Source organism: Danio rerio, chromosome 24, assembly GCF_049306965.1.
Source record: "Danio rerio strain Tuebingen ecotype United States chromosome 24, GRCz12tu, whole genome shotgun sequence".
In the NCBI taxonomy this organism is placed as follows: Eukaryota; Metazoa; Chordata; class Actinopteri; order Cypriniformes; family Danionidae; genus Danio; species Danio rerio.
In genome coordinates, this window is record NC_133199.1 from 30,324,581 (window position 1) to 30,351,160 (window position 26,580).

The 26,580-nt window shown below is 36.0% G+C and overlaps 1 protein-coding gene and 1 long non-coding RNA gene across 10 annotated transcripts in view; one reads left to right on the forward strand and one right to left on the reverse strand.

The window, feature by feature from the left end:
- Positions 1-26,580, forward strand: part of adipoqa (adiponectin, C1Q and collagen domain containing, a) — a 68,398-nt gene that overhangs the window by 26,381 nt on the left and 15,437 nt on the right. For 5 of the 8 annotated variants that reach the window (XM_073940477.1, XM_073940478.1, XM_073940473.1 and 2 more), the window contains one exon: positions 7,395-7,477. Coding sequence is in view for 2 of the 8 variants with exons in the window: in XM_073940470.1 (XP_073796571.1) it covers positions 7,395-7,472 (78 nt within the window). In the remaining 6 variants the exon portion in view is untranslated. Of the gene's footprint in view, positions 1-7,394; positions 7,478-7,599; positions 7,670-26,580 lie in introns of those variants that run through there. The other 3 variants (XM_073940470.1, XM_073940469.1, XM_073940472.1) reach the window with 2 other exon arrangements.
- Positions 3,540-6,866, reverse strand: LOC141380712 (uncharacterized). Of its 2 annotated transcripts, none has more exons than XR_012399427.1 (6): positions 6,682-6,866; positions 6,293-6,436; positions 5,459-5,575; positions 5,326-5,367; positions 4,876-5,006; positions 3,540-4,535 (listed from the first exon to the last, which is right to left on the reverse strand). It is a non-coding gene; the product is annotated as an uncharacterized lncRNA (long non-coding RNA). The 2 variants fall into 2 exon arrangements; XR_012399426.1 differs by having other exon boundaries at positions 4,920-5,006; positions 6,682-6,784.

Below are 26,580 nucleotides of genomic sequence, written 5' to 3' on the forward strand. Positions count from 1 at the left end.
AATCTCAACATGTTAACAATAAAAATTGAAAAAATTTTTGTAATTAGGTGACAACTAATTACTTCACAACATTTAAATTACTTTTCCGATTACTTTGTCTAAAAAAGTAACGTAGTTACTTAGGTAGTTTGATTGTTTAATACAAAAATTCAAAATACTACACATCTCAACCAACACAATCTCACGGCAATTCGTAACTTTTTCATTTAGTGGCTAATTCGTATGAATTCGTACGATCTAATTTGTACAATTTAGTACGATTTGCTTATCCACCAATGACAGTTGGGGTTAGAGGTGGGGTCAGGTGCCACGCCTCCTTTTCAAAATCGTACCATTTCGTATGACTGAACTCGTACGAATTCGTACAAATTAGCCACTAAACTGGCAAAACGTAAAATACTTACGTTTTCTCGTGAGATCAGGCTGTCTCAACATATAGACATATATAATTCAATTTTTAATAATTTGCATTGGAGTCAAGCATATGCAATTGCCTTGATGAATGAATAAATTGATAAATTCTTTAGATTGAAAATGTTATTTAGCAAAGTATACAGTACATTACAATTGATACTGGAATGTCAATCTTACGTACAGTATTTAAGGCAGGGTGTCAAAACTCGGTCCTGGAGGGCCGGTGTCCAGGAGAGTTTAGCTCTAATCCTAATCAAACACATGTGAACAGCTAATCAAGCACTTAGATAAACTAAAAACTTCCTGGTAGGTGTGTTTAAGAAAGTTGGAGATCAACTCTCCAGGACACCGACCCTCCAGGTCCAAGCTTGGACACCCCTAATTTAAGGCAAGTACTTTATAAGTGACTGTAATTAAATGTCCTAAAATTTTTAAGCAATCTCTTACTTAGTAATCTAAGTACAAGTAATCTATTACAAAGAAATCTAATTACAGTAACTAGTTATTTTGCAGTAAAAAAAAATTACTACAAAATAGTTCATTACTACAAAATAATTCAACCCAAACACTGTGTATGTAGTGTCTCCCAGTCTCTCCTCCATCTCTCTATTAAATGACCTTCGGTTTGTGAACACAAGAGCAGTGGATCATCTGGGGAATCCGCCTCTGGGTTCATCATTAAAAACTTTCTCAGGCAGAGAATCCAGCAGCTGCGTCTCAGCGGTCCAACATCTGGGGTCTGTTGAGGAAGGAGGGGGGGGGACCATGAGGGATTGCGAGAAGTCGAAAGATAATTCATTAGAGTCGTTAAGTAATTAGCACAACAGAGTAAGAGGAGAAAAGGGGAGAAATAGGATTTTCAGAGGTACAAACGTGTCACGAGGGCTATTTCTGGATTCTAGTGCCTGCATTGACATCCAGTTAATAAACACTTGGTGGAGTGTTGGTGGCCTGCTGAGACTGAATCTAGCAAAGGGGAATGGATGATCAATGAACAGTTTCTGACATTTCAGCATCTCCAAATTTGTCCATCAGAAAGAAAAGCCATTTATCTTCTGGATAATTAGTCTTTGGCTTCAAATACATCACATAAAAAGCAAAAAGTACAACACACATACATTCAACATCATCACAAATCATACTCAAATCCCAGTATTTTAAATTCTATGACTTGGCACAATTTGATCCCTTTAATGAACATTTTGATTGCCTGAGATTGCCCAAAAATGTTTTAGATAGCAAAAACCAATATTTAAATTTCAAACAATGAAAACAATCTTTAATAATGACATATGCTTTCTGTTTAGCTCTTATTTGATTTCATTCAATTGTCTTTGTAGTTAACCTGCTTTTCTTTTACTAGCAATACTATATACACTGTAAAAATATATGTATTAATTAAGAGTTTTCGTATTTTGTGATTCACTGTGTTATTATATGGTTGTGAATTGCTTTAAGGGATTTTGATCTCTGCGCTTTTGACTTTTGATGTTGAAATTTAAACTGTCCTATTTAACAAAGAAACTTTTAATGACATTTCAGTATGAAATAATATAATGTATAAGACATAATATATAATGAAGTCCAAACTATTAAAAATGTTAATAAATGTCCCTTTTTCAAACTTTTCAAGGTAAAAGTGTTTGAAGAAAGATCAAAGTCTCATAATGCAATTCAAAAACATAAATAAATGGGGGTAAGAAATAACATGAATCACAAAATATGGAAAACTGTTTATCTACAGATATTTTTTACAGTGTAGTCAAGTTAAAACACATCACACCGTCTAACAAATACTTAGATACCATCTCCAAAATATGTTAACTCACACCAAAGTGTAATAACCTCCTTATAAGATGCATTGCTTTTTTTTAAAAATGTCTGCAGGGGTGCACATAACTGCTGCAGGTTCACATGTGTGATTAAAGTAAAAGATGTGCTCCAGATTCAGCACTAAAGAATAGCTTTTGTGTTCATTGTTCATTCATTCTTGTCTTGTTGTGACCTTGTTACCCAAGTTAATGCAAAATAAGGAATTTCCCTATGCATCACTGGTAAGATAATTATTTAAAATGTGTTAAAAAGTGTGCCGTGTAATATAAGGCACTTGTTTTTTATTTATTTTCTTTTTTTTTAAAGTTATTTGTTTTGTAGGAGGGATGTAACGATTCACTTGACTCATGATTTGATACGATTCACCATACTAATCTCATGATTCGCGATTTAGTCACAATTGTTTAACAAAATAATTTGAAACAAATTTGAGGTGAAGAGCCCTTTCATTTTTTTTCTTTAATGCTGCACATTTTTGCAAAAATATAATATATTTTCTGCCATAACTAAATTGCTAAACAAGACTCAATATAAACAAACTAAAACTGTGACTGTGGTGTAATTTTACATTTAAAAAAGAAATATTAGCACTTCTATGTTTCCTGGCATACGTCTTTGCACATTTACAACGTCCCTTGCTGAAAAAAAAAAAAAAAAACTCTTTCACTGGGGACTCAGATGGCCAGTATGGAGAGGAAAGCCAGTGTGTACAGAGGTGGTCAATAGGCCCTCTGATCCAGGAGACTGGCATAACAAAACTGATTATGAAATTACTAATTATATAGTAGGATAAAGACAGGAGTTTAACAGGATTATGAAGGCGAATAGTTAATATTACTTGTAGAGTTATTCAGAAGAAGTATCAGTGTTATACTCCTAATAAGAGAATTAAAATATAATAAAGCAAATAATAAGCAAATTACTAAAATACTACTTTGAAAAAGAGAGGGTAAAAATAATCTAATACCTGCTTCTGTAACAGAACAACTTTCTCTTTCAGTCTGAAAAACATCATTACACTATACACTGTTAGACATTTCAAAGGGTTTTTACAGTAACTTACTGGCAACACTGTTGCCAGTAAGTTACTGTATTTTAGATTTACAGTATACAACTGTAAATCCGTTTACAGCATGTTACCGTAGTGTCTGAAAATGGTTAACTACTGTAAAAACCTAAGTTAACAGTTAGCTACTGTAAACCTTTTGATTTTGTCCTAAATATTTTATAATATAATTTTATTAATATTATTTTAATACTATAGACCTAAAAAAAGACACAATTACAAAATATTAACAAAATAAACACTCTTTATTTAAAACATTGGAGATGCTTAAAACAAGCTTAAAAATGTGTAAAAACATTACATTTCAATCATTCAAAATATTTTATTTTAAGAAAAAAAAACATTGAAAATGACAAAGCACATTAACATACATGTACAAAACTAATTTAAGTGTCTGACCTGCATATTGTTGAGAAAAAAAAAACCAATTGTACTAAGTACTACTGACATTAAACCAGACACAATTACAAAATATTCCATTCTTTAAAACATTAATAATGCTTAAAGCATTTAAGGAAAATGTGTGAAAATTACATTAAGCAATAAAATCAACACATTAAAAATAAATAAATCACACAAAGCACTAGAACATACATGTACAATAAAAATTTAAACTTCTGAATTGCATATTGTTGGAAAAAAAATATTTGTAACTATTAGCCGACTCAGAAACAACCCAACTTTAAAATATTACTAGTTCTGGTGTCAAATGCTCAACAAGGTCTGAATTCACATGTTCAAATGCAATTCATCTTTATTTCTATTGCACTTTTACAATGTAGATCAATGATGTCAAAGCAGCTTAACATAGAAGTTCTTGTAAATTGAAGCTGCTTCAGTCCAGTTTTCAGAATTGAAGCAGTAAATGTCACTGCTGAAAGTCCAAACACTGAAGAGCAAATCCACCGATCCACCAATCGTAGCCAAGTGATCCAGTGGCGACAGTGGCATGGAACAAACTTCACCAACTGACGAAAGTGTAGAATAAAATCCCTTGAGAGATACCAGGCTCAGTTGGGCACGACCAGTTCTCCTCTAGCCAAACTTGTGCAAGGCCGCAGTCTAGGCACCAGAGGCTTGAAAGTTCACCAGCGGGTGGTCAGGCTGGCCCATTGGATCAATGCGGAAACTCATTGATCACGTGTGTCTTTTAGGATTCACTCCTCCATGACCACCACAGCATCTGGTCAGGATTTGGCCCAGTCCAGGATTATGAAGAACTCTGGATAAGGACAAACAGACTAACATAAGCATAGAAGAAGCTTGTTTAAAAAAAATAAATCATATACTGGTTAATTATTTTGAAGCATGGCAGCTAGGTTGGAGTAGTTTTCAGCTGGTACTGAGCAACTGGCTCCTGCTCATAACCTGCTCACTACCATGTTTAAAAGATAACTAACCAGAATGTCCTGTTTATTTTTTTCCCTAACAAGGTTTTACAAAAACATTGTAGCATTTGTGATGGGTTGATTCACTGCAGGACAGATTAGACTATTTGTTTTATGTATTCCTAATAAACTAAAACTGACTGAATACTGATAAAACTATTGAGAGTGTCTCACCTAATCCAAGTTCTCAGTTAGCTGGTGAAAGAAGGATAACTCACTGTTGTTCATGGTTGTCATTCTCTTCACTACTTCTCCTGCTATCTTCTGGCTCACTCTGGTTGTTGCTGTGCATTTTGTTTCATCCTCTGGAATTATTTATACAAAAAATTGTATTATTTTATTTATTACAAAATATTTAGGCAACATGAAATGGGGAAAAAGACATTTAATACATAGACAAATGCATGTAACCCAATACTAATTATTGTATTTTGAAATGTCTGACCCATGACAGACCTCAATCTGCTCAAAAATATTATAAACAAAGATAAAAAAAACCTACTAAATGGTTTAATAAAAAAGGGAAAACGATTTTTTTATTTAGCTAGCAACTAAACATGTGACACATTTTGTATTAAAAGTAACGTTAATATATTGAGAAACAAATAGATGTACAGTACTTACTGTTGTATGAGGTCCAGTTTGCACAGGCAGGCTCCCAGTATTCTATATTGAGACCATAAAAAAGCCAAAAATACAGATAAGAATACCATGCTACAATCCACAACCTCCACACAACTTTTTTTTATTAGTTTACCTTGGTTGCTTACTGGTCTTGCTTATTTTTTAAGCATAAGGCTGTGCTGATCAAGATGTTCCTCAGAAATGCTGTTTGTTTCTTCAGACAAAAACTGCTGCTGTGCCAGTGCCATATCTAAACAGAAAAAAATATAATGGTAACAATTATGTTAAACCAAATGTCAAGAGTTGTGATAAAAAAATAATTAGCAAACAATAAATAGCAAAAAGGTGGTTATTAGCATAATGCATAGAGGTAAAATTGGTTTTATATTAGCAGATTCAGACTTCCCCCTTAATAATTTAATTTCATAAAAGTATTATTTGCAAACTCTAAATAGCGAAATCATTTTAGCAGCTAATGACTATCAAAGTACAACATGCTCACGGTCAAATAAACAGTGTTAATGTTGATTTCAAGTCATACTGGCATGCTAATTCTGATCGAATATTCAAAGTAACATGGTAAACAGTATAGAGTCTTCTAAATGAACGAATGTGCGAATATAAAACCAACTTTACCTCTATGCATATTGTAACGTTGTAGATTTACGTTAACGTTCTTATAGGTTACGTCGCGATGTTATTTTCTCAAGCTAACGTTATAAGTTACTCTAAACCAGAGGAAAATAAGTTCACAACATCTAATATATATAGTATAAATCAATACAAGTTAAACGTTGCACGTTAAAATGAGTTTGAGTCCAATTCAGTATAAACTTAGCTCAGTTTAGCTAACAGTTAACATTACCATTTTAAGATCGCTTCAGCCAATGTTGCCGAGCAAACAAATGCTAATAGAGGTGCTCAAATCAATGTCGAGTGTTGTCAGCACAGACAGACGCGCTTTTACCTGCATTATTTGTTGGTCTTTCATTCATATTCTTCTGGGGGGAAACACTCTCTGCCGGACCGTTGTCTCGTGCTAAGTGTCCTCCGAAACTGTCTGCATACCTCTGGTTCCCTCCTAAACCAAAACCCGCTGCAACACCGGTTCCTATGTAAATAAATAAAAAGATATGACGAGAACAATGGCTAATAGTCATAAACAGTCTTATTTAAAGTAATAGTAGAGCTAATGTAATAAATTAAATAAAGGTAACATCTTAATAGATGATATATTTCTCAAATGGGCGAAATAACGCCAAGCCAGAGAAAATAATAATAGCCAACTTTATACTTTACTTTGTTCTATTCTCGTCCACAAAACATTCTGTAAAATGAAACACTGCCTCAGCTTACCAGAGTAAAGTTTGTTAAATCCAGTATGTTCTTCAGGCACACTAATAAATTGTCCTCCAGAATTGCTCCAGGGTCCTCAGGCAAAATGTGGTGCAGAGTAGTCGAATCGCCGCAAGGTGGCGTCGAAGCAGTTGTGGAAAATACAGTATAATACACGAATTTTTACAAATACAGTACATCGCTGTATATGTTGTTCGACGTCACACTAAATTCCCATAATGCAACGGTAAATACAGTTATTTACCGTAAAAGGAATTTGCAGTATTACACTGGGTGAAATACAGTAAATAACTGTGTAATTTACAGAAATGTCTAACAGTGTATGAAACACTGATGCACCGTGTAATCTCCGTAGCACTAGTCGGTGCAAGCGGCGCTGCAACTCATTCAGTCCATGTGGTTTGGCTTATTAATAGTTTTTTTAAAGACATGTAAAGACATCTGTGACAGTATTTTTTCACTGTGCTGACGGTTTATGTGCATCATATTTAGTCTTCTGTTAGTACCACAGTCACACAATGAGGACAAGTTAGGTTCTCTTTTCATGAATTTATTCACACAAGTTTAATAAAGATTAATAAACAGGAGAAGCAGGTAAGTGATAGTCTTTGCAGTTGAGCAGATGGATTGTTGTTTACGTTGTAAACAAAGAGCTTTAGGCAAACATAGAGTGTAAAGTCACTTTCCTTAAGGATATCTTTGTTCATCCACAGGTTTGAGAGAAACATCTACAGGAGAAACATTCGTTGGAGAGGGGAAACATCCACGGAAGCAGCCGAGTCAGGGAGAAGGTAAGGTGAGCCATCAAACATTGGTTCCAGTCCTGATGATGGGTGCAGCTGTGTCTAATCAGAACTCAGGTGAATGCGCTCGGGTGTGATGAGAGGTGACAAGAGATGGGGAGCGATGATTGGTGCTGAGGGAACGTGATGGTGAGAGAGAGTGGTTGATGGAGCAGCAGGAATAAACCAGGGATGTGACAGTTAGTGTATGTATTGTAAACATCTTTTTGCAGTATTTGCACACAGTTTGTCTGGCACACTTCATTGCTGTCTTTTTACTCTGCCGCCTCACCTCTTGCTCGCCACTAATGTGCAGGAAAAGCATGATTGTGCCTGTAAACACAGCAACCCCTCTGTTCAAAACACGTACCGCGATTCATTCAACATTTCAACCGGTTTGAATCGTCACATATTTGAATCGATTTGCAACTGACTCACAGTGAATCATTACATACCTAGTAAGTAGCAATTCCAATAGGCTTTGGATTTAGTTTGTAACCTCAGATTTAATAAATAATGTTGCGGGAGATAGACTCATGCAACATTTCGATGCTTGTGGCTTGGAGGAAGAACGTAAAGTTGGTCTCTGTGTGAACTGATGATGTTGCAGACAACATTGAAGATTATAATGGCATTGTTCTCATATTACCTCAAATGTTGGCAATTGGAATATACTGTACATACTCTGGACTGGCCACAACTTTAGGATGACAAGATATGCAAATGTATATATGGCGCATAAGGTGGCTGTATCATGAACAGTGTGAGGACCCAACAACATCTTATGGCACTCTTTTGAGAAGCAATCCAAAACAGTTATGTGCAACTCTGAATATACACCACATTTCCAACAAATAATGCATAATGCAAGCTACATTGCATCTCTAAAGACATTATTATCTTGACGTTTGCAAGGGCTCGGCATAATATTCATACAAAATGCGAATGAAAACTCACTTTTTGTTAGTTAACGATACCCATGACTCTCCTGCATCTTATTTAATGAACCTTCACCCAATGCCATGTCTTATTTATGATTGTTTTTATACCATATTCATTGCATCTTTGCATAATTCAGGGAACCCACAAGATGCTTGTATGGAAATGTGACCCAGCCCTGGGGCTACCAACTTATCTCAGATTTGCATGATTTCAAGATAAAAAAAAGGAGTCAGCCGGTTGCAAGATGTAGACAAAATCGATATGGTCAGACTGCAGGTCTTGGCTCTTGGTTTTTCCTGCACTAAATATTCATGTAGAAAATCCATTGAGTAAAATGCTGGCCTGGGAGTCTATATAGGTCGTCTCTGGATGTTCCACGAGTGGTTCGGATGGAGTGCTAACATGCAAAAATATTAAAAAGCGATAAACAGGCAAACCTGTGCAAGCTCAATATTTCACTAGATTCCTCCGATAACAACTTGAGTTGTCACAAGGCCCATGGCTCCAGGGAAATGGACCCTGTATAAGTGAAATGGTGTCTACTTTCCTAAAACAGCCCGGGGGTAGAGAGAGAGAAATTTTGCGAGCGAGAGAAAGGTTAGAGCGCATACCAAATAGACAAGCTAACACCTCATTATTCCAGCTGTCACCAGCTGAAGAAATGACATAACCAGGTCTGTATTCCGTATTCGTTGGCAATTTACGCAACGCCTTTTTCTCATTTCAACACCAATCGTCAGTGTCTCGATTGCGTGCCTTGGCCTTTGTGTGGTATTTTAAGCAGTTTATAAAGTCATCTATATTTTATAACAGTGTGACAGTACATCTGCGCTGACAGTCATGAGCTGTCTGCTGGTTGTTTGAGCGAGTGCTTAGTCAGCTGCTGCGCCGGCGCTGAGCAATTAGCGTGTGGAGCGTCTCCCAGGGGCGCTGTATTTCAACACTAAAACCCACACTTCAAGTTAACCAGGTGCTGAAATCATGCACTGCCTTGAGTATTTCAATAAATAAGATTATTGCTTTATTTCACTCAAAAATAAACATTTGCTGTTCAATTACTCGCCCTCAGGCCATCCAAGATTATGTTTTAGGTGATTTTCCTTTTGGTGATTCATTAAATGCAAGTAAATGGCTACTGGTGCTTGCATATACAGGCAAACCACAATTAATACCCCATGGCTTCTGAGGATACATTACAACAGCCCTGAAATTATGTATGTCCAAAATTTGGAAATCTGTAAAAATGTAGTCTTCATTGAGTAAATAAATGTTGCAGCATCCATGATGTAAGTACTATTTTGATAAACAATACTACACATGGACCCATCTTCTCCAAGGTAAACAAATAACATCAGTTCATGAGTTACTTTGCATCCACATATACAGTATGTCATTATGAGACAGGAAGCTAATGAACATATAGGACTGTTTGCCGTTTTTAACAGTAGAAATCATCCTAAAAAATATGTTTCCCATGATCCTTTAAAGAAAATTCCACTAATTAGAGTCATGGTGTGCTAAGTGTACCAAAAGAAATTTTTAGCCCCTCCTAAATCAAAACAGCCCCTTAAAATAATTAAAGTTCACACGAACCAGAAGCTGCGACCAATAATATTCTACGTAACAGAATAATTAATGAGAAAACAGTGGGTGTGGCTTGTTTTTCTTACTGCAAGCTGAGTGAATGTAGTAATTTAGGCATTTCATTCAGAAAGATTAGTAAATGTTTTTTAAAGAGTTATTACAACTTAACAAGAACCTCCTCCTGACTGCTTGTTGTCAAAACTGACAGTTGGATCAAAATCATGTAATCAAACCCAGGCTCATTCTGAAAAAGTAAAATTCATTGTATACTGACAATATGTGATAACAAAATCATATGGTTAGATTTGATTTCATTTGTACTTTAAAGTAAGCAAATATTTTTAATTAAGCAATTTTTTCTGCATCATATTATTAACCTGAAAAACTGTTATCAGCAAATATACCAGACTATATTACATTAAAGGTGCTAAAAAAAAGTCCTAATTAATTTCATAATATTTCAAAATAAACAATAAAATTATAACCTACTGCAATAAAACCAACACAGGCTCATTCTGAAAACGTAGCCCCGCGGACGTTTCTGGAGACCGTGATTTACGTGGCCGGAGGTACGTAAAGGCCGCGTTTGGTTTTTTTCGAGCGAACGCTGCGGGGGGATGTGGCGCCGCTCCGCCCCTCCTCTTCGCGCTCGCCGGCCAATGGCTCGCCTCCGAGTGGAGGGCTTTCCCAACGCAATCAGTTTTTCCGCCTAGCTCACAGCGTTGCGTCGGCGGAGCGGAGGCCCCAGAGGAGGAGGAGCCGAAAACGCGGTCGAAATCGAAGACGAGGGCTTTTGCTTTTTTTTTTTTTTTTTCGATCCGGCGGCTTTTCGCGCGAGAACGGCGCCCGCCCGAGATGCGAAAAAGCGCGCACAGCGGCCTCTCGCGGATCCGCGAAAACAAAAAAATCGCTCGAATACGTACCTCCCGGGAAGTAAATCGCGGTCCGCAGAAACGTCCGCGGGGCTACGTTTCCACAATGAGCCCGGGTTGGTTCCATTAGACTTGAAATGACAATCTTGAAACCGCCCCATCATTCTCAGATGGGACTGCGAGCCAAATCAAAGGTTACCTAGGGCCAACTTTGGCCCGCGGGCCCTAGTTTGGGCATCTCTGCTCGAGACTGGAGCAACAGATGTTTTTAATTATAATGCTGTTTTTACTGTTTCTTAATCAAATAAATGCAGCCTTTTTGTGCAAAAGTGACATCTTTTTAAAACGTTTAAAAACTGCAAACATTTGGGATAGTGTGGACTGGTTTAGTATGGGCATCAGCAGTGTGCTTTCCTGACCTACATTAAGTCTAGGTGGTGTGTATCCATATTTAGCTGTATGGAATCTCAAATGGTGAAGTCTCACTCTCTGACATACTTTTAAATCTCAGGTTTATTTCTACCCAGTTTCTCAAAATATCAGGTTGTTGTTGGAGAAAAATCCTGCAGCTTGTTGCTAACAAGTTTCCAGGATTCAAGATCCTGCAATAGTAGAAACAGATGTAACTTAATTCAATTTGTTAGGAAAAACTATTCATGCAGAAAATTGCAGAATGACTGTGTTGATCATTATATTTCTGGTCTATTACACATATGTGTATGTATGAGGTTCAGCATGGAAGCTCTTTTTGTAAGGGAGCCACGAATCCCATTAAAGAAAAAAAATGAGAGAGATGAAGGTGGTGGGAATGCTCGAAAAAAAGCAGAGAGGTCTGCTGGGACGCATGGCCTCCCTGTGTTCATTAGCACGGCCCATGGAGTTATAGGATGAATTACCTGTCTGCATGATTCATTACATTTGCCCTTTACTTATCTCTCATCTCACATTTTATGTTCCTCAGAGTGGCTATGTCAGAAAGCCTGTCCCTTGGCTATCACCTGTTTAATGGTGTAAATGGTATTGTTCCCAAAACATATTAGGGCCTGATTACATTACCAAACCCCTGGGTGCACTGTGCACCTGCTGCTGTGAGCTCTGAACCTTGATATATAGTTTATCTGAAATCAACACAAGAGTATAGTGACTAGTGGTTAGTTCACTGATGCAGAGTGGGACTATTTTGGTCGTGCTTTTAAAGGGATAGTTAATTTAAAAATTGAAATCCTTATATTTGTTGTTGTTTTTAATAAAACTACAATTCACAGAGGATTTGTTAAAAAGTAAGATGAAAGGCTGCATTTTTTAGGAAGCCATTGCAGAAGACAGAACAGCAGAATCCAAACAGAGACTGTTTACAGGGTTTTTGCATTAAAGGAATGTTTTCATAGGTACCTATTGGTACCCACTTTAGTAATATTCATTAAAATTTCTGATTGGTGTAAATGTAAATTGATGGCATTTCATGCCGTTCAGCCTCATAATCTTAAAATATGAGCAAAAATGACCTGTTTTGTAATCCCTTTAGACATTACGCTAGATGTTTACACCTTGAGCCAACGCATGCCTCCCACTAGTGCTGATATACAGCCATATCCCACTGCTATTCGTGTATCCGCTTGTTAAGTGGTGACGTGTTTGTGACGTATGTAATACTGTTTCCAAGTCCAAGTCGCCATTCATTTGAATGGAGAAATCATTAGTTTATGATCACGTTTTATTCTTATCACACATTAAAGTTAGTTTTATATAAAGTCATAGTGTACACAACAATCTCTAGGCTTGCTGCATCACAAATAACAAAATTTTAACAAAATTAATTATAAAAAAATTAATCCATTTCTGATCATCGGATATTAGGCATGGACATATATATTGCGATTGTGACTTTCGAAAGTATTAAACCGCTTTGTAAACGTTTATTTGTAGCATTTCATGAATCTCCCCATTCAGTTGAATAGAGCGCTTGGACCCGGAAGCCGCTCCGCGTGACGTCAAACTTAACAAGCCGATGGAAAATGTTAGTGATTAGTTCATTATCATTAGAAATATTCCTTTATCAATATCCCTGAAAAAACATCTTGTTGTAGCTATGTGCTATACACAGAGCTTGACATTAACTTTTTTGATCACCAGCCACTGTGGCTAGTAGATTTCCAACATTACTAGTCACTTGTCATTTTCACTAGCCACTATTGTTGGGAAAATATATTTTATATGTATCAATTTGACTTTGACGTGGTAAAATAACTTGATTTAGATGCTGTGTTATGTCCACATGCCTTCTCATGCTATTAACTTCTTGTGTATATTGTGTAGCCTGCTTAGTGTGCATGAGCAAATAGGTTGTCGCAATGCAATCAGTTTTTATTTCACATGACTTTTCAGGGCTCAAAATTAATGATTTACCAAATTTATCTCTGACCACACCAAATAAGTATTTCTTAGCCACAATTTTTTAATGTTTCAAAACAAGAAAAATATGTATAGCTGTATAGGTGCTCTTTTTAATTCAACAAAACTTTTCTTTAAAAAGAAATATTGTTGTGTTTCTAAAATATGTGTATCTAAAAAAAAGTCCCAGATCACCAGTTAACTAAACATAAACGAGGAGTAATGTTATTGTAAACAATAATCATCAAACCATATTAAGAGAAATAACTGTAAGCAAAAGAAAAAAGGTGAAACATACCGTGTTTGATAATAAAAGGATGATCACGCACACACGGTTATTATAGCTAGGCCTGTTAATAATCTGTTCAAAGAATAATTAAAATGAAAGCTGTGACCGTTGCTGCTTAAACAAAAATATGTGTATTATTTTTTTTAAATCTTCAGCTCTTAAAAGCAGCAGGACTGTGTGTACACAATCATCACTCTTTGTCCAGTCTTTTTCAAAGGGAACCGACCACACCAGTTGCGCTTCCTCTAAGCATGGTTGCTTTGTGCAAGTAAACGGGAGCGTGCGCATCACATCAGCTGTTAGCGTCAGTAATCATCTTCTCAGTCTGTATTCACCTGCATTCTTTTGCTCGGTGTTGTCTGTCTAACCCGCCAGAGCTGAAATCTACTCGCATTTGGCAGGTTGGCTGGCTTATATTATAGCAAACAGTGAAAGACTTGTTTAGTTAAGTGAGTGATTCAATGACTCACTCAGAAACATAATGATTATGTACGTGCATTTAAAAAATAAAAACAGGTTAAATGATTCAAATGACTCACTTGTTGGTAAAATTAATCAATTCCATGCGTGTTCAATATAAAAAAAAAGGTCAGAAGAGGTTTTTCTTCAAGGTTTAACATACAGTATTAGCAATTTATTGGATATGTAGGAATAATTCGATTCACAAAATTCTGGAATCCTCAATGCAATGCAAGAGTTACATTCAGGGCTTTTCATTTCCTGACTTCAGCTTATAAAGGCAGCTGATTTCAACAGGTGGAGTTTAGTGAAATTCGTCATTCGTCATTCTCCAGTCCTCCATTGGCCGCACCCAGGCCCAGATTGGATAATCGCGAGGACCGGGAGAATTCCCAGTGGGCTGCTCCATTTTTGGCCTTGAGGACCGGTGTCCCTAGCTGATTGCACTCTCAGCAGTCGCACTTTTTCATTTATTTATTTATTTATTTATTTGACCGCAGCCTCACTCTTTTATTCATTATTTTGCCGCAGCTCCGCTCTTTTTATTTATTTTCTCGCAGCCCTGTGAGCAAAATGCAGCCCGCAGGTTAAGGATGACGTAATTATCATTCGTCCAAAAACAGCGGGACCTTAGTGAATAAAAGAATTCGAATGATTGATATTAATGAATATTACACCTGCTCAATGAAAATCAGATGATTCGCTACATTCATAAATTAAGAAAACAGCTGCTTTAGAACTTCAAATGTTCAACAATCCTAGCTGTATTATATGTCTTAACAATAAAAATGAAAAAAAAAATATATATATATATATATAAAAATGTTTTTTTTTTTTTTCATTTTTATAGTTAAGACATATAATACTGTTAGGGTTGTTGAACATTTGAAGTTCTAAAGCAGCTGTTTTCTTTGAAAAAAAACGTGATAGTGTCTGAATTGGAAATGACCTTATTTTAATATAGGCAGTCGTGAACTGAGGTGGGTCAGTCAAGGCTTGAAACTACAGGGCTGAATAGGAGTCCCACTTGAGCACTGGTCACACCCATACATACGTCCTCATTTTCTACAAATTCTCTGCAAAAAAGCGCAAGACTTCTTAACTGCAAATTCTTGCTCACATGATGTTTCGCTGCAAGAGCTCAAGTTAATTTTAGACACTCAGGCCTTTCGATTTCTAGCAGCTCCATCTACTTCTGCAAAAATGCTTCATTATGCAGAACATATCACACTGGAGAAGAAGTTTGGTTAATATATCACCTTTAAGCAATACAAATATACTTGTTTAATGAAACGAAAAAGAGACAAAAATATGTTAAAAGAAATCCCTTGTAATTTCTCTATTCCAACACACTCACAAAAGCCCCTTTCACACAGTGATACCGGTAAATATCCGGAAAATTTCCGGAACGACTTTACCGGTATATTCAAAAAAGCGCTGTTCACACAGGCGAGGACGTTACGGAAATTTTCCGGAAAAGAGCATTCACACATCCATTCCAAAATACCGGTAAATTCTGACATCATTCACCACAAATGAGCTTTAAACGGCTGCGCTTGTATTTGTAAACATTTGACTAAATTACAAACTCTTTTGATGATCAATATTGTAAACAACTTTCACTGGATCATATTCGCATGTCGAGATGATCATAATATGTGCGTGTGCTGACGCTCACAGGCTGTTTCATGGGCACACGCAAAGCTTGAAGGTAAACAAACAACGGCTTATCATAAGCATCTTATCGATGATTATTTGCACAGTTGGCATTAAGAAGAACATATAAACGTTATCTGACTAACTTCTAGCAGCTAAATGTGTCTGGAAAAATATTCAAAGGCTTTTATTCTCACAAACCGCGCGGACGTAAATGCGTCTGACTGTTGTGATTGGCTAAAGCAGAAGTCTTACGTCAGCACGTTCTAGACGTGCACGAGCTTATTCCGGAAATCTTCCTTCTGCGTTCACACAGCGCAGCATTCCGGCAAATTGCCGGTAATGTTACAACTTCTCTTTCCGGAAAATAGCCAGAACGAATTTACCCGTATTTTCAAAAAGGACCTGTTCACACATACAACCTTTCCGGAAAATTGCCGGTAATTTTCCGGAAAGGTCTGTATGTGTGAAAGGGGCTACTGATGATCACATGTCCACATACTTGCAGAAATCCACTACTTACGCAAACGCAAGCAGTTTTCTGGACAGGAACAGCAACGAGTGCAGTGATACAAAACTCTGTGTCAGTTGGAGTGTTTTCACATGCTTCAGTTTCACAGAGAAGGAAATAACAAGTTTGGGACAACATAAAGTTGAGAATAAAATGACAGATTAGTCATTTTAAATTGAACTCTCTCGTTAAATAACATTTTAAAACATCTTGAGCTGTTTGATATGCATTCATAGGCTTCAGGTCTTGTGTCCAGTGCTAATTAGCAGCTGGGTAAAATCTGTTTATTCTGGGCTTCCACTTTATTTATATTTCATTAGTGACACATCAGCTCTGGCAGTGTCTGCCACATATGCAGTGAGACATGGCAGACGATGCCCGAAGGAAAACGCATGCTTTAACCGAGGCAGCTGTAAGTCTATCCGCATGGACGCCCTGTTTTCAGAATAAATAACAGATTATGCTGTCATCAATCCACATTGTATCTGTAAATCCCCAGATGATGTGCGTACAGAGGTTTTGTTTAAAAAAACTAATTGAGCTGACATCTTTGTTTCAATGAAGAGCCTGTGAGATAAATTGGGTTTAGATATTGTTATGTTACCAGAGAAAGTAGCTTGTTTCTGACGATCTTGTCCTTTTTACTCTGGACAGCCACAGTTGATATGAAGTTTTATTTAGCATTCAGGCAAGCAGAAGATTGCTCGACTTCACTATCGCGATCCACCATCCCCCAGATGGCATACATAGATCACAACGTTTTCTAAGAGCTTGACAGTCTCGTTTTTGTGTCATCACTTCTTTATCCATTCATCACAATCAGCCGCTGCCCTTGCTGTAGGGATGGTCATGAAGATGGAGATCAGGGAGCATCACGGTCATCCATTCGGAGCAGCTCCACCCTTCATTTCTTATATATATTTTAAAGGTATAGCTCTGCAGAGGTTTTTATTGTTGTTTAAGGGTTTGGCAGTCTGTGGCTCCAGGGAAGTCCTGTCAAGTATTGCAACGTTAGCAGATTTATGTGATAAAATCCAGAGGTAAAACTGCATAAATAATGGAAATAATAATCAAGATTACCAATGCAGTGGCTGTGATTGACTAATTGTGAGAAGTGCTCAATTCAGCGTTATGTGCTATGGCCATTGTGAGTAATTGAGATTTGTGTGTCATTCAGAAATAAACTTAAGAGTTTCTTTAAAATTTCAATTTAATTTTAATGATGTAACAAACACAATGTAGAATTTTGATTTGAATAGTAGAACTGGCTATAAATGGAGAGGCGCTGCTAGACATTAAGCTCTACAGGGGTACACCCTATCCAATATATTAGGGCTGTTAAAATTAGCACTTTAACGCACGTGATTAATTAGAAATATTTAATGCATTACAAAAAAGAACACAGTTGCAGTTTTTTTTTTCCTGTTATGGTCGACGTCTGTTCAGGGACGATGCATGCATAGAGGCGACCTAGGCGGTCGCCTTGGGCTGCAGAATAGTGAGCGAACCCCCCGGTCCCCCCACTTTCATCCGCTACACCCACCCTCTCCCTCACAGTCCTCGCTTTCATGAGCAAACCGCTCACTTTCTTTTTCACTTTCCGGTTGAGGGCGGTGTGATTGCCCTTTGCCTAGAGCGCCAGTTCAGCTTGCTCCAGCTCTGCGTGTGTTTAACGTGCAAATAAATTTGGATAAGACCAAGGACGCGCTTTTAGAAGGAAAGTTTCAGTATAAAACAATTAAGATCACATCACCAGGCTATCCTGCGTCTCCTCTAGAGTTTTATGCAATTTCGCAGTTTAATTTTTAATATTTACACTTTAACTGCAGCTCAGCAGTTCACTCTCATTCAGCATATTTTCATTCAGGATGTTTTAATGGAATTTGATACTGCATGGCAAACAGAAAGAAAAACTTCAGCATTTCGGGACTCGCGTCATACTTTAAGGTAATCAAAAATCACTGCTTACATGGTAGACTCTTAATCAGTATAATCTTAATCATAAAAGCGGAGTATTGGTGTCCATGTAAATGTACTGTAGTGAAAGTGGCAGATGAAGTTGCAAGCTGTCAAAGACAGCCCAATTTTCTGCTTTTAAAGGGCCATGAAACCCCCTCGTTTCAGCAGGGTGTTTTCACACCTCTACTTTGGAAAAAGTCAGAAAATTGGGCGTGTCCAGCTCTGTTTAGGGGGGAGTGTCGGAGGAAGAAAAGAGACATGGTGTGGAAGTGTCTATTTGGGCACGCTGAATGAGTCAAAACACACAACCAACAGGGGACAAAGTGACTGTGTTTACATGGACATCTGTAGTCGAATTATTTGCCAAATTATTAAATGGTGGACTTTAACTGCAGTTTGGCTCTTTCATTCAGGGAGTTTATTCATGTCCCTCGCGACAAACGAGAATCCGCTGTTTGAAGATAATTCTACAAATTAGCCAAAACTAGACAAACTAGCCAAAACTAATTATTGATTTTGAACTATACCACTGTCAGTGGTGTCCTAGCTTTTTCTTGCTTCTAAATGTTTGCTTTCCATGTACATTTTTAGTAGCACTGCTTATAGGTAACACTTTATTTTGATGGTCCATTTGAGTATTAGTAGACTGTCTGCTTATTATCTACTGATTCTTCTCTTTCAACAGACATTTAACTGACTATGAGAAACTTTGCAAGCACATGTCAACTTGCACTAACCCTAACCCCAACTCTAACCTAACAGTCTACTTATAATCCAATGAGAATTAGCTGGCATGTAGATGCAATGTAACTTAAATTCAGCAAACAGAGCATCAAAATCAATTGTGACCTGCTTATGTAATGCAGCTTAAAGAGTTACCAAAATAATATTAAAGAAAACAGGTGCATAATAAATTGGCATGTGGCTTATTTCCATGACAAAGAGTTTGGGATTATCTTTAATGTGAGCTTGTCTTGTTTACATTTTTGTAGCAAGATCTGACAAAACTAATGAGTTAAGATGTGCCTTGTTGTCTATGAAATTATTATAATCTTTTTTTTTTTTTTGCATAGCACATACAGAAGAGAGAGACAGTTCTGTAGTACACACTTCATCAGATTTATATAAATTTGGATGACAGTGGCTGAATTTTTCTGGAGTTAATTAGGCTGTTGAATGTAGTTTTATCTCAGGTAAATTGTTGAACAATGCGTGGAAGAGCACTAAAAGATGAAATGAGAACCTAACTAAGCTACATTGTATGCATTACAATATATACACTATAAATGGTTGTATAAGTAATCTTGCAGTAATGGGGGGGGGTCCTCTCCACACCCCCACCAGTGTGCAACATTTACTTGGATGATCCAACAGCTCCCACCGGACAATGGCGTCAGTGTGCTCACCACACACTAGCTATTGGCGAGTGGAGAGACAGTGATAGAGCCAATTCGGTGAATAGGGATGATTGGGAGGTCATGATGGGTAAAGGCTGATGGAGTGAATTACATCCCTACACTTTACAAGAAGTGCCATGGGATTTTTAATGACCACAGAGAGTCGGGACCTCAGTTTAACGTCTCATCCAAAAGACAGCACTCGCTGACAGTATGGTGTTCCCTTGACTATACTGGGGCATTATAGGACCCACACAGTCTGCAGGTTGAGCATGACTTGCTGGCCTCACTAACACCACTTACAACGGCAACCTAGCTTTTCCAAGTGGTCTCCCATCCAGGTACTGACCAGGCGCAGCCCTGCTTAGCTTCAGTGAGTAACTGGTCTTGGGGTCTTGTTATAATTTAATATCAGATTTTTAGTTTAGTAAAGTTTGTTCTGCGGCAGTTATTTATATATCCGCCTTTATTTTTTGCTTAATCATTTCAGTTTTAGTCATCTTAATAGACGTTACTTAATATGATATAATAAATAGTATAATATAAACTTGATAAAATTTAATTTTGGGCAGCACGGTTGCTCAATGGTTAGCACTGTCGCCTCGGCAAGAAGGTTGCTGGTTCAAGTTCCAGCTAGACCAGTTGGCATTTTTTTGTGTGGAGATTAAATGTTCTCAACGTGTTCGCGTGATGGGTTTCCTCCGGGTGCTTCGGTTTCCCCCACAGTTCAAAGACATGCGGTATACTGTAGGTGAATTGGATAAAAATTATTAAAAATAAACAAAGTAAATTTTTTGCAAAAAATCCCAGGATCAATTGGTATATTATTTTGATGATTATCAGGAGGTGAATTAGCATTTTGCTGTGTAGAAGGACACAAATTGAGCTTACTTTCATTACTCGAAAAATATTCTTCAGGATGTAATGTTCTAAAAAAAAAATGTAATCTAGAAAGACATTAAATTCATTACAATATGTAGTAGGTACAAAAGACAAACTTTTCTCAAGAGCTTGTAAATAGTCAGATGATAAGAGTTTACCGGAAAAGTTCACTTCAATGATGAGGCAACTTGTGGTGTCTCCCATATTGATGATCTCTTTTTACCCCTTCTACATGCTTTTTTCTTTCTCTTACTCTGCGAGTGGGATGAGAAGTGTGCCTTGTCGTGCCTTGTTGTGCCTTGTCGTGCCTTGTTTTCTAATAAAAAAGATGACGAGGAAGAACCTATGCTTCGTGAATAAGTCTGTGTCATAACCAGATGTCAGTTCGGGTTCAATCTTTCTGTGAAAGTTACGCGCACCGTGAGTAAATAACTGCATCTCCAGGTGTAAATACGTTGCATCTTGTAGTCTTCTAAGTCTCGATGAAACTTCTTTTTTTCACTGCCTTTAATTCCACTTCAAGTTGTGTTTTCTGTAATTCACATTTAGCGATGATATCTTTAAGTTTGTCTGTATCACTAAATGACTTCACAAAACTTTCCCATCATTACGATCGACAGACAGCTGCTCAGTAATTTCTTGAATAAGCAGCACCATCAAGTCAAATGAACATTTGTTTGTGATCTCACACCACTTATCACTGAAGGCAGTGTTGTTCGTATCCAAAGTCGGTAATTTTTGAAGTCTAATTTCTCATGGAATTCTTTTATTAATCACTGAATGTTACCGCAGACAAAAAAGTTTTGTTTCTCTAAAAAAAAAAAAAAAAAATCTATAACACTTTATAATTAGGTCAACACTATGAATCATTTACTAAGCATGAGCATCTAGTGAATTCAATATCTGTTAAGCATTAACTCTACATTAATAAACTTTAGTAAGCAGTTTATAACGCTAAAAATGCTCTATTCTTGACTTACAAACATAATTTAAAATATGGTTAATAATTGTATTTTCATACTCTGTTAATGATTTATTTTTCATTACTAAATTAAGTACCACATTATTTACAAACCATCTGTATTTAAGAGTAGTTGAGGGTTTTTAGGATCATTCAGAATGAGTTAGTAAATGATTAATAAACTATTGAAATCAACATTTATGTATCTTATTATTCAGGCATATACTTAACTAATATGTTAATAATTGCCTTAACTCAACTTCATGCAGTTTTGTGACCTAATCTAAAGTCAGGACTATTCATGCTTTATAAATACCTTATAAATGACAAATAAAGGCTCAGAATGAAATGGACAATAATCTTTGCAATCTTTTCTAAAAAGTGAAATTACTGGAAAGTTTAAACATTGCCAAATAACAGGAGTGTCAAAATATGACATAAAACTGGATAAAACAACAACAATAAAAGAATTTAACAATATAATAGGATGCAATGTTTAAACTCTACAGTGAGATTAGGTCACAAAACTAGATGACGTTTAGTTAATAAAGCATTTATTAACATACATAGTAACCATGAATATATGCCTGAATAAGACATGTTAACGTTGATTTCAATAAACTAACTAACTCATTCTGAATGATCCTAAAAACCCTCAACTACTCCTAAATGCAGATGGTTTGTGAATAATGCGATACTTTTTAATTATTAATTTAGTAATGAAAAATAAATCAATAACAGAGTATGATAATACAATTATTCACCAAATTTTAAATATGTTTGTAAGTCAAGAATAGAGCATTTGTAGCTGCAGTTATAAACTGCTTACTAACACTTATTAATGTTGAGTTAATGCTTGACAGATAATGAATTCACTATTTGCTAATGCTTAATAAATGATTTATAGTGTGTAGTTATTATAAAGTGTTACCAAAAAATCTACTTTTATGCCACCAGAAAATGGGATATTAAAGGACTTTTGAGAGCTAAAGTGGCAGTGTGCCGATTTTCTTTTGATCTTTTGCTACTGTGTATGGATGTTTCTTAGTACCGGGTTGCAGCTGGAAGGGCATCCGCTGCGTAAAACATATGCTGGAATAGTTCATTCCGCTGTGGAGACCCCTGATAAATAAAGGGACTAAGTCGAAAACAAAATGAATGAATAATAAAAGCTTGTTAAGTTTTTGAGTTGACAATATGTTTATAGTATTTTACAGAATGTATAGCCAACATTGATTTTAGCTTCTGAAAAAATAAAAATAAATAAATCATTCACATGTCATTTCCAGCACATCATTACCATCAAAGATTGATTATTTTCCTCAACCGTTTCGTAATTCCTCCGCAGAACATCAGAGGGGCAAAACAGCTCTCTCTTCAAAACAATACATGCAAGCTCACACTCACCGTGAAGTTTATTTCCACCAGGAGATCATCCAATCCTGATGAATCAGCTCACAGGATCACACACACAGATGTTAGCATCATCAGGGGAGGTTGTCCAATGAAAGAAGCTCTACATTTGTTTTGTTACTTACGCCACGCTCACTGACACTTCACTTTGAGCCTGCGGTTCCTCATCGACTCCTGGCATCAAACCCATCTGTTGTCTGATACCAGCAGATTTAATATGAAAGTTTACTTCTTAACTGAGCCGAAATCGATTTTATTCGAGGGACTGGTTGTTCCGCATGCTGCACTGTGGAAATTAAATCAGCTATAAGAGCGATTTAAGCATTTCCTTTCCTCTGCTGTTCACTACTAAGGAAAATAATTAAAGTGGCGGCACTTGTGGGATATGGGTGAAACTGTGCCGCTGGAGTTTGAGCTGTGAGGAAGAAGTGTTTTACCTCAGGCAGCGATCATCACAGTGCAATGAAGCATTACAGGGCCTTGGAGACTTCAACCGGCATAAGATAAGAGATGAGGGAAAAGTGCAGTATTCTGGCCGCTCAAAGGTAGAATGACAGATGGACTGTGTGTGTGTGTGTCAAAGGTCAAGTAATCCTGATGGCATCAAGCGGAGAGTGTGTGCAGTGCCCTAGGATAGGACGCGGAGGCTGGCTTCATCTGTCAGAGTGATAGTAGTCTCCTGAGACTCTCTTTCTCTCACGTGCGCAGACCTCAGGCATCTCGACTGCCTGTGAAGTTTCCAGCTGCTCGCGCTTAATGTGACTTCTGACAAATTCCACTGATCAGAGAGTAGGACTAATCCCCAGATATGTCATTTCCTGCTAAATCAATGCGATCAGTGTTGTCTTCGTGGATTAGGTGGGTTTAAAACCAATTAATAACGCACATGATTATAAACAAGCGAGACTGGCATCTTTATTTTTAAGCATCTTTTTTGTTGCATATGGCTGAGTGGGAAAAGGACTGTCGTAGTTAACTCAAAATTGACTGAAAGTTAATTCTACTCATTTAAAAAGAGTTTTGAACTCCGTGTTAGGGTAATGAGTTAAATACCTCATTACTTCAACTTAAATGGAATAAGTTCATAGTACTCATATAGATTGGTTTCAAATGTCAAATGGTTTGTTGCAATTGGTTTCTCAAACGGTTTGAGTTGACCTAACTTATTGGGTTTTACAATATTCAGTTAGTTCTCTTCATTTATTGGGTTTTACTGTGCTCAAATTGCTTCATTTACTCAAATGGATTAGGTTCACAGTACTCATTAGGATTAGTTTTTGAGCTTAAATGGTTTGAGTTATCTTAACTTATTGGGTTTTACAGTTTATGAATCTGAAGAAAAGGTTTCTCAACCGCTAAAAATAAATATATACTGTAATAAATACATATCCGTAAATCAGCAGTTTTGCTTATTTTGTGATTCATGTTTTGTTTTTTCCCATGTGTATTTATGCTTTTAATATGCATTATGGGACCTTGATCTTTCTTCCAACAACTTTTTAACCCTGAAAAGTTTGAAAAAAGGACTTTTATTACCATTTTCAATAGCTCATATATTGTCTGGGTTGGTGTTATATATTATTGTACAAAAACCTTGTAATAAACTGCCAGTACATTTTCTATTATTTAATTCTCTATATATTATTTCTTATACATTACATTATTTCAAACTACTATAATGTCATTAAAAGTCACTTTGTTAAACTGTAAAGTTAAATTTTTATCAAAAAAAGTCGTCAGTTTGCAGTTTGCAACCGTAAATAAATAGAAAACGCTTGTGAATCATATCTTTATTAAAATATATTTTTTTCAGTGCATGTCTATTTTTAGATTATATATATATATATATATATATATATATATATATATATATATATATATATATATATATATATATATATATATATATATATATATATATATATGTATATATATATATATATATATATATATATATATATATATATATGTATGTATGTATGTGTGTGTGTATGTATATATATCAATATTCAGATAATATAATATTTTTGCAATTCTATAATTGCTGGTCCATTTTGCACCTTGCAATGAAGAATAGCTCGGATTTAAAGGTATGTGCAATGTTAAATATCTCTGCTATTTTTTAAAAAACCTGCAGGAATATGTTTTAATATATATTTCAATAATTATAATTATTATATTTGTTACAACAAAGAGACAACCATCTGAGGTACCGTCAAATTTTTAAAAACAATTTTTTTCTTTCGCATGGACTCATTAGACATTATTTCAACAGTCACAATAAATATTAAAATGCGGTTTTATCATTTCTTTATTTTTAATGTTTATGTGCTATATTTAATTAGTAAAGTTCTGTAGACAATCAGAAAAAAATATAGCTTAATGGAGCTAATAATATTGACCTAAGAATGGTTTAAAAAATTTAAAAACTGCTTTTATTCTAGGCAAAATAGAACAAATAAGACTTTCTCCAGAAGAAAAAATGTTGAAGGAAATACTGTGAAAAATTCCTTGCTCTGTTAAACATCATTTGAGAATTTCTTTTTAAATCACAGGTGGACTCATAATTTGTGTATATAAAATGCAGTTTTATTATTTATTTATCTTTTTTAATGTTTATGTGCTTAACTTAAATATATATATATATATATATATATATATATATATATATATATATATATATATATATATATATATATATATATAAAATTTTATTATTATTTTTTTTTTTACCCTTTTAAAGTTCATTACAAATGATCGTCTAATCAAATAAAACATGCGGTAAACTCTTTGCCGTGACTCTATTAGATAAATGACAGTGTATGTAGGGAAGCTAATAAGATAAACACCAAAATAGTTCAAGGCTGACAGCAAATGAGAGCCATCCATCAAGCGAAGGCTGCTTCTACGACCCGCTGTGGTATTAGACTGTCTGTACCCGTCCCATCTGTACAGGTCTGTGCTATACGCATCCAAAACATCTACAAACACTGCCCTAATGCTGTAGACAAGCTACCTCAAGCGTATTATTTATAAGCATATCATTTATAAAGGGATAGTTCACCTAAAAATGTAAAAAAGTTTAGTTCCAAACTTTTGAGTTTCTTTTTTCTAGATTTCAAATATTCTTTTTTATTTCAGCCAGTCTAAAAGAAAATAAGTATTTCATCAGATGGAAAATATAAAAGGAAATACTGTGAAAGATTGTCTTGTTCTTTTAAACATCACTTGTAATAAATTTGCTAAATATCTAAAATTTAAAAAGAGAAACTGAAAAAAAATCATGGGAAAAGCAAGTTATTTATTTCCTTTCTAATTTATCAGATTTTATTTAATTTCCTATTAATTTAACTTTCTTTTAATAAAAAGTCATTCTACGCTTACCGGCCACTTTATTGGGGACACCTGTCCAACTTCTCAAAGAGACTTTGAAGGTGGCATGGTTGTTGATGCCAAACGGGCTGGTCTGAGCATAACAGAAACTGCTATTCTTCTGGGATTTTCATGCACAACCATCTCTAGGGTTTACAGACAATGGTCTGGAAAAAAGAAAATATTCAGTGAGCGGCAGTTCTGTGGGTACTAATGCCTTGCTGATGCCAGAGGTCAGAGGAGAGTGACCAGACTGGTTCGAGCAGCTAGAAAGGCAACAGTAACTCAAATAACCACTCGTTACAAGTGACGTATGCAGAGCATCTCTGAACGAGCAACACATTCACCCTTGAAGCGGATGGGCTACAGCAGCAGAAGACCACACTGGGTGCTACTCCTGTCAGCTGAGAACAGAAAACTGAGGCTACA